The 9,380-nt window shown below is 36.5% G+C and overlaps 1 protein-coding gene across 16 annotated transcripts in view; it reads right to left on the bottom strand.

The window, feature by feature from the left end:
* Nucleotides 1-9,380, bottom strand: part of nrxn3a (neurexin 3a) — a 236,087-nt gene continuing 226,707 nt past the window's right edge. For 7 of the 16 annotated variants that reach the window (XM_028987720.1, XM_028986089.1, XM_028989366.1 and 4 more), the window contains 2 exons: nucleotides 8,506-8,590; nucleotides 1-1,683 (listed from right to left, as the gene is read on the bottom strand). In XM_028987720.1, coding sequence (XP_028843553.1) covers nucleotides 1,061-1,683; nucleotides 8,506-8,590 — 708 coding nt within the window. In that variant the 3' untranslated portion in view covers nucleotides 1-1,060. Of the gene's footprint in view, nucleotides 1,684-3,078; nucleotides 3,427-8,505; nucleotides 8,591-9,380 lie in introns of those variants that run through there. The other 9 variants (XM_028992522.1, XM_028994193.1, XM_028998309.1 and 6 more) reach the window with 5 other exon arrangements.

The raw sequence follows: 9,380 nt of genomic DNA, 5'->3' as shown, positions 1-9,380 counted from the left end.
TAGAATTCACACTTTTCACATTAGATTTATTTCTGTATAGACATCCTTAACAGTGTTATAGTACTGTACCAGTCCTCAACCAGACAGCTTGATAAAAAAATAAAACGAGAGAGAGAGAGAAAGGAAATGGACCAACAACACATACGACTGAAAAAAGAACCAGCACTGGCGGCAAAAAAAAAAAAATGCTCATCAAAAAATAATAAAAGGATCGAGAGAATCGCTTCCAGAGACGTTTCTTTTCTTTGCAGTGGATTTTGGGAAGGGACTGGGCCTGAGGAGAAGAGTGTTATCGGCTGATGAACTGTTGGCCTCGAAGATCTGCTCAAGGTTGAAGCGCTGCTGAACGCGGTGTGGATGGCATGCATTACAATCAGATAAAACAGACCAATCGTCTCCGCCCGACAAACTGTGTCACAGTTTCTGTTACAGTGCCGTAAGATCGCTGTTGATCTGTCCGTAGCAGTTTTCAGTTTTCTCAGTTAATACATTTTTTCCTCTTTTTTTTTTTTTTTTTGCAGAGAGCAAAAAATATATATATATATATAAGACACCACATATAATGTATAAACAATACAAATTCTCATATATATTTTTGGCAGAAGTCCTTGGAATTCTTTCTTTTTTTTTCTTTTTAAGTCCGACACTCATAAAACTGCCAGCACTATGTGTCGCTTACATGCTTGAAATGGCCAAAATTATTCTCTCATGTTGTCGTTGTTTTTTTTTTTTAATACAGAATTACAAAAGAACAAGGTTTACGCCAAGGATCACATATCTCTAAAAGTCACTTAGGATAATGACGCAGTTGTGAAATATTCTACACTGATAACGTCTCTGACCAGATAGAAGAATAAGGTCACTAATGTTGCTATTTACCATCTTGGTACGCTTACAATAGTAAGTGTGCTTTATATTACAGTACATTTCAGAGTTCAGTGTCTCAGCACAGCATTGGCAGAGGCTTCTTGGCCATCTTTTTTTTTTTTAATTGCAACTCCCGGTGAAAGTGTCTAAAGTGTCTTCACTGCGTTCCCATTTGGACTCAGCGCTCGCTCGCTCACACATAGTACTCCTTGTCCTTGTTTTTCTGTTTCTTGCTGCCACTTTTCGAGCTCTGTTGTTTGTCCTTCATGACGGCGCCATTCGACTGTGCTGAGTTAGTTATGTAATTTCTGGTCTCGTCAACTTGGTAAGATCCCTCGTCCCTGTTTCTGTACTTATACATGGCGTACAGGAGAATAAGGATGCATAAAGCGGCAGCAGCAACTATCCCGACGACCATTCCGGTGGTGCTGCTAGATTCACGGACCACCTCCGAGGCCCCCGGAACCCGCCTGACGCCCGGCTCCGTGGGGATTGCTGTGGGTACATTACGGAACATGGGGGATGTTATTAGTGGGCTCCTCTGCTTTGTGCTGTCTACCTCATAGGAAGTGGGTAATGGAAGCAAGACTACGTCTGGCTGGGGTTTTAGCTCTCGGTTATTCATTTTGCCTGCAGGCAGTTTGGGTGGCCTTTCGATTCTGGACGAAGTCGTGGAGCGACTCAGCTTGGAGTTTAAAGAAGTGGTAGTAGTCCTACCAGATTCGAAGGCTTTGTTAGGTCTAAAGTCCTTGGCTTCCCACTTAGGCGCATGAGCTTTGTAGCCACCTTCAAAGGCCGATGTAGACAAGGTCTCATCTGTTACCAAGGAGAAGGTGGTGTAAAAATCTTCATCATCAGTAGGGGGCAGGTTAGAGTCGTACGCTTCCCCAGAGCCACAACCAGATATCACCAAGCCATCATCATCACAATCATCGCTGCCTCGGTCCGACAAGCAAGGTACCCCCGCCTCAGTGGCCATGGACAGGGACTCTTTGGTGGTCTCAATAATGGTGAGGAGGGGGCGAAGGGTTGTGGGGAGGGGGATGGAAGGTGTACGAGTAGCTACAGGAGGGAGTTCTAAGGGATCTTCCACAAGAACTGGGGTTACTAATTCACCTCCTGGAGTTAAGGAAAGACAGAGAGACATTTTAGAACAATAAAATAATTCACCCTCAACATCTAGAATATAATAAAATATTACACAATACGGTAAAAACAGATACATAAATATAAAATACATAAGTGACTTTTCAAGAAAGTTTCAAGAAAAAGTTTTCAAAGGGTTTCAAAGGTGAGCCAGATGTGCATGATTCTGGAGAAACTAGTTATAATTATATACAGAAATATATATTTACTAACATCTTTTACAATATAAACATATTACACTCTGTTACATATCTCGACACAGTAGTTAAAATCTATAATAATTCAATGTTTTGTTCAATTTATTGAATTTATTGAACAAAACCTGATTTGGAAAATTTATTAGCCTTAGAATTTCAAACAGTGATTTTTTTTGGATTGCCTCTGAATATTTTGTATATTTCTCAATGTTGATAAATTCACAGTGAAGCACTAAAATTTCAAGTAATGTTACTCAGTGTGCTCAAATTCAGCTCGTGCAATTTTGAATTTTAAAGTTGAAATTAGAAAACCATCCTTTTTAGAATGTTTTCAAAGATCTGGCTACCCAGAAACCCCTGACCTCTCAAACAGCCGACCTGAACTGCAGCTGCATTACACTGCATGAAAACCAATTGAAATGTTTACAGTTGTCTAATGCAAATACATCAACTGGAATGCAATGTAGTGTAGATATGCTTTAGCATAACTAATTCATAGTTAATTTCTGAGAATAGAAATAGTTTGTATTGAATAATTTGTATTGCTGTCAGATATTATAATATTACTGTAATATATTACTGTATAATATTACTGTAACACACACAAAATAGTACATTACAACTAAACAATGTGAAATTCAAGGTATACAAAAACATAGTGAACTTACATTGATAAATTGCCCGCATGATTTTGGCATGAAGGAAGAAGTTAACAAAAGAAAGTTGTGTAAGAATGTTCTTGGTCAGGTTTCATTGAAAAAAGCCATTATATTTCTTGTTAGATATATATTTTAGACATGAGTGCACATGAGGCAACAACACATACATTCACACCACATAACATGAAAAATAAACTCCACTATTATTGTTTTGTTTTTTTTTTTGTCTCGTTCAATAAATTGCTCAGTTTTTATATAAAAAAAACTGTACATATTTGAGTTTTTGGATCTGACATATTTATATATGTATATATTTCCATAAATATCTACATTCTAACAATTGAAGTTTTTGCTTTGACTCTTCAGGTCTGAATGAATGAATGACTGTACATACTGTAAGACTACTAAAGGCAGGGGGAGGGCGGGGTGGTAAGAGAGGGACCGGACCTATGAACATACTACAGAGGAGATGAGAATGATGGGGGTGATTGTGTAAGTCAGGTGCCATGTCCATGTAAAGGCAGTACGAAGCGGTCGGGCGGCATTAGAGCTTTTGGCTGTAAGGAAGGGATGGGGATATACAAACAATGAGCATATACATGCCCATCTACGGAAAAGAACAAAACTCTAACACTGACAATCTGACAAACCCTAAACTGCAACTTCTTCGCCATGCAGTTTTTAACCATTTGTTAATTCAAAATGTTTCATATTTCAATATAACTGTAAAAAAAAATTAAAATACGTCAAAAAACAAGAGAACATATCAACAGATCTGGAACATTTTCATCGACAATAATATGTGGCTTTCTGTTTTTAGATTTTTCATAAATGTCTTTTTTTTTAAATAAATCAATAAATAACCCACATGACTACATTTACATTTAAACACATACACATTTTATATCGGATTTTAAAAGATTTCAAAAACACATAAAATGCTCGCTGAAATAGTTCCAAATCCCAAAAAAGGGAAACAAAAGTATAATTAAAAACCACTGTCAAATTTGTTGTCGTTAATTTCACATGTTGTTTTGTTTTTTTATGAAACTCAAAGAATCAGCAATTTCAAAATGATATTAATAAATAAATAAATAAATAAATAAACCATGAAATTGGTCTGAGAGTGTGTATAAACTAAGAAAGAAAGTTCCCAAGCGACAAAAGAACAAAGCAATTTGAATTTTCACACACTACAACCAGATGCACACACTATTAAACAGACACACTCAAGAAGGACAGTTGTGCGAACTGTCGCCTCTGTCATGTGATCCAATGACAAATATATCCGTTATTGTTAGTTTTAAAACACGTAACAGGCGTGCAGTCTGGATGTACGTCATAGAGAGAAGAAAACTGGCTGAGAATGGGTTAATTTTTTACTGCAAGATGTTGATGCATGCTTAAAGTAAGTTGCATTTAGGGAGAGTAGAACAACAACGCTGCAAGCCAGGGTCAGGTGAGACATTACAGGTCTACTGGTCACAGGTGGCAGACCAGTTTCACCAAGGGCTGTAGGTTGTCGGGGTGGCTACGGAATACGCGTGGAAAAGAGTTCAAATGGAGAGGCAGACCTGAGAAAGGGAATGTTGTCCACTTGCTGCTAATTTTGATCATCGTTTCAGATATTTCCCAAATATTTACCATGATATACTCTGCTACTGTATGCCAGTAGAGAAACCCACAGTCTTTGGTTCAACAGCTGGGCAGCATAGGAATTCCATACGAGGGCAAAACTATTTATTTTAGTAAAAAAAAAAAACATCTCTAGTGTTAATATTGAATCTATGTTGAATTGAATAAAACCTTTTAGACAACAGTCCAGAAATGAGAATTAGAATTTTGATCTCAATTAGTTACTAATTTTAAGATGCCATGTTTAAGTTATCTGGACAATTTGAAATTCACTGGAAAGGGGGTAGTATTTCACCAGAAAGCTACTGGGAAATTCATTTTTTTTTCTTTAAACCAAAGGATTTCCATGTTTAAAAACTATAACTGCTAAACTCTGTCCACATGTAATAAATGAGATATAAGTAAGTTCTAGTGGTGGTAGGAGCAGAAATTGAGGAGTTGGTTTTACTGCTCTGTTCACTAATAACTCACGGCAGTAGACTGAAAAAAGTGAACACTGGCTAAATTTACATAAAATTACGTAATCTATCATGCCTAATATTTTAGCATTGCTGTAGTGTGAATAAACCATATAAACCTGGTTTCAGTAGCATTATGGTAAATTAAAGAAAACAAACTCATAAGCATAAATTAGACAGCTTAGTTTAAAAGAGCAAGCAATTTTTTTAAGCTATTGTAATGAGAAAAAAACACATTCATTAAACAATATCTACGGTTTCCTTTTTTCAGTGTAGCTTCTCCATGACTGAGAGAACTCCCCCAGAGCCACTGTTATTTCTTTGACCTCTCAGGTGGTGAGGGAAGACTTCAGAATACAGAACCTCACTGTCAGGCACAAGTTGACGTATGCTGCTAAGCGAACGTTCAAAAACATCAAATCTGTCAATACAAATGGTTAAAGTGCTCATTCCTATACATAATTTGGATTGTTTTTATTTCAGATTCACCATATATATATATATAATGGAGCGGCAGCACAACACACAGTCATGCTGAACCGACAGTCCTGGAGCATCCCCTCTTTCCCTCTTTAAACATCAAAAATGATAGAAAGGGCGCTGTCGAAATGTGTGGTTCCTGTAAAGAAGAGGCATTATGGGTGCTGCCTGCTCCTATCAGCTGGATTTCAGCCCTCACAGGACAATTTTGCTTAATGTCTTGAATAGAGAGATTTCATCAGCAAAACCCTCTTGACCTTTTTCAGCAAATCAGCCTGAGGAGAGTTCTTGAAATCGAATTATTATTTTTTGAGAGATACTTGAGACTTCTTAACTTGACAAAAAAAATGAGCTTGCGCACAAGGCACATTTATTTCAAAATATGATGCAAAACAGATACAGAATAAAAAAAGAAAATTATCTATAAAAAAAGACAGGGTTGCTTTAATACAATTTTTTTTTTTGCAAAATGAGTGCTTTGATGCAGCAAGACAGTTCAGGGTTTTGAAATCATTCCAAAATTAACTTTAGAACAAAATAAACATTCAGTGAGACTTTGGAGCATTTTAAGACCACTAAACCTTTAAATCCTAAATTTCTAATAATTTTTCAGCTAAACTTTGTCTTTTAAATGCCTTTGTCCATCATTTTCCTAAAAACACTTTTTGAGCACATTTACTGTGTTATATATTTAAACATGACCAATTTCCATTAAAAGATCATATGTAGTCGCATGTACTCGTTACCAAGGTAACTAGTTCCCTCAGAGGCATGTGGTTCTTCATTTCTTTCAGATGTTCACCTTTTTTCTCCGAAAATGGAATTTGTGCATTTTGTGTCTTTTGAGCTACAGAATTGAATCCAGGGGGAGTTGTTAAAAAAAAAAAAAAAGATCCTTAGGCAGTTTTTCTCACACGCAAACACAGAGAATCTCGCTCATGTTTGTATTCTGCATCATTTTTTAGCAGCAGCCCTCGTGTGGAATTCCTTTACTGGAGAGGGGAGGTCTAACAGCATCACCGACACAAAACAGAATCACATCACAGCACGACTAGACGAGGACGAGAGACAACACGGCTAGAGAGAGAGAATGCAGCAGCTGTGGTAGAAACTGCAACTACGGCAAAGATGCTGAACACCAGAAACTGTGTTAATCCAAACACAGGGCTATGGGTTATGTTGTGCATGCACTGGACAATGGAAATCAGGAAAATGTCTTAAGTTTTAGCTAAAAGCTACAGTACAACATGCCACATAAGACTGCTTGATAAAGAAAAAAATGCAAACAAATTGCAGATATACTTAGTGGCAATAAATCTCTTTTTATGCCATGTGAATGCAGAATGGCTTGCAGTAGTAGACTAGGGACCTGAGAAGGGACTGTGTGAGGGAATGTGGGGTGAGGGGGATAAAAAGGATAATTTATTCCAACACAACTTTCTTGAAAAATGTATAGTTTTGGTCCAAAGGGTAATGGCAAGAAAAGAATTTGTTGCCAGGTATTTGCCTTGTTAGTCAAAAATGGAGATGTTTCAGAGCCTTATCGGTGGCAGAAATGTTTCAGAAAATGAGGAAAACAATCTGACTTCAACACCAAAAAAACATGCGGCACAAGATGAGGAGAGACGACAGGAATGTTGTAATCTCGAAAAAAATGGGATATAGATGAAAACAGAGGCTTAAGCGAACTATTTAAAAATTAAGGAAAAAAAAAAAAAAACCTAAGGGCAACACAAAAGCGGAAAGGAAGCACACAACCTGCACATGCACCACAGAAAACCCAGTTCAGAATGACTAGAACCCCCAGAACAATCACATCTCATGCCACTGTCCACATCCACTGATGGTGAGGTTAGAATGGCATGAATTTCTGTGTAAACGTGACTGGATGACTGGGGCCCTCAAAATATCTGTCACAGGGGATATGCCAGAGTTGACCTTCTCCACGCTAATCTTCACTAAATCGATATTTGGGAGAAATTGGGATTGGCCATTGCAATGAAAATTCTCACAATTTGTGAGATTCACTGGATGGGAGAGAAATCCTTTTGTGACCTTTTTTTAAACATTTGATTACTTTCTAGAAATCAGAGCTGAAGTTAATCGACCAGGAATACAAAAAAATAACTGGTCGTAGCCATTCTCATAGCCATCATTACCACAAAATCTAGACAAACAGTGGAGAGTCTGTCTTGTAGTTTTGATGGACTTTTGGGAGGAATTCGCAAATTTACACTGGGACAAGTAAATGTGATCTGGATGCTTTCAAATTTATGCTTTGGCATTCAGACCAATACCCAACTTCTCTCAAAACCTTGTATTTTTGAAATATTTACTATTAAATTGTATATTTCAATTGAATGTTTCAAATGTTTAGTCTAAAATTAAAAAAAACAAAACAAAATAATAATATTAATAATAAAACAAAAAGAAACAAAAATAGTACACAGAAATTCGGTGACATCTGTTTTTTTACCAAAATGTTTAAATTATGTCAAGTGTCTTAAAATGAGGAAAAAAAAAAAATCTCTACTTTAATTGTGATTAATCTTTTGGGTATCACACTAAAAATATGCCCATAGCAGTTTAATTTCACTAATCTCAAAATGTATCGTGTCAAGAAGCAGACCTGATACATTTTGAAGCATCAATGCAGAGAACATGTCACTTTTCAAGACTAATTTTGCTCTTTCTGCTAAAAGCTATATTTTCCATTGAAAGACACCAGGACAAAATTAGTTTAAAAAAAATGTGGACATGTTAACCACTTCAAAAACCCCATGGGCAAGTGTAGCTTGCAGGTAATGTTTTTTTTTTTTTTTTACATCTTTATGATTTGTGTCATACTTACGTGACAAAATGTGTATTCTATTTTAGGTTTATTATTATATATATCTTTTTCTTAGAAATTAGACTTCTAAACTTGATCAACATGCAAGAGGTTTCATGGAATCACAAAAAAAGTTACACTTAATGTAACCATGGGGAATGATGCTTGGAAAATCTGATTCACAGTTGCAAATGAAAGACCAACACATTAGAGCAAGCAGAAAATGAACTGACCTAGCCCACCTGCGTGTCCGGTTTCACATTCCAGGTCCTCGTCATCATTAGAACATTCCGCCGACGTAGAAAAATCCTCCACGGTCTGGGATTTGCCCACAAACACAGAAATACAATTTATTTCTCTATATGTTCTGTATACAATTACAATGGTGAATGAAAGTTCAGAACTTTTGGACATTCCATTCCATTATTTATATCATCATTTGTTGGACCCCTGTGCAATGCTGAGAAAAGGTTGCTCTAATAAGCTTTATTATTGATGGTGTGTTTTGGGAGTATAAAGATGTAATAAACATGTAGTAATGAGAATTACTTCATTTATGTCAAATTGCTATTGGTAAACCGGTTTTGTGAAATTTGTGAGCTTGACTGCATATTTGTGTTATTCATGTAAGCGGATTCCTGTACTTAAACCAGTTAGGCATCTTTAAATTATTTAAATGCAATTACCATTTAGATTGTAACACATAAATATATACATTTAACAATAATGGCAATTATATTGCAGATAATAATATGAATAATATGAGGTTATAATACGAAAAAAATATGAAAAAAATACGAAGATGCAGCAGGTGATGAAGTGAACTTGTTATACAAGGACTACAGTTTCAGAAGAGGGCTGAATAAACTCATTTAAACTAATTTACTTTTACATATATTGAGCAAATGTAACAAAAAGTCACATCTTGACATCTTGATCTAAACCTGAGGTCATATATGTCTGTTCGGTAATATACACATGAGTAGGAAGCGTCTGAAGGCCTCCGCACCTCCGCATGCTCAACCTTTCCTTGTTCGCCACATGAACATTCCTACTGATCGACTCCTCGGCATGCCAGTCTATTTAGGAAGGTCGAAGTTTTCAGCTT

Source organism: Denticeps clupeoides, chromosome 1 (assembly GCF_900700375.1).
Source record: "Denticeps clupeoides chromosome 1, fDenClu1.1, whole genome shotgun sequence".
Taxonomy (NCBI): Eukaryota; Metazoa; Chordata; class Actinopteri; order Clupeiformes; family Denticipitidae; genus Denticeps; species Denticeps clupeoides.
The sequence above is the reverse complement of the archived record's forward strand: the minus strand, read 5'-3'. Positions and strand labels throughout refer to the sequence as shown.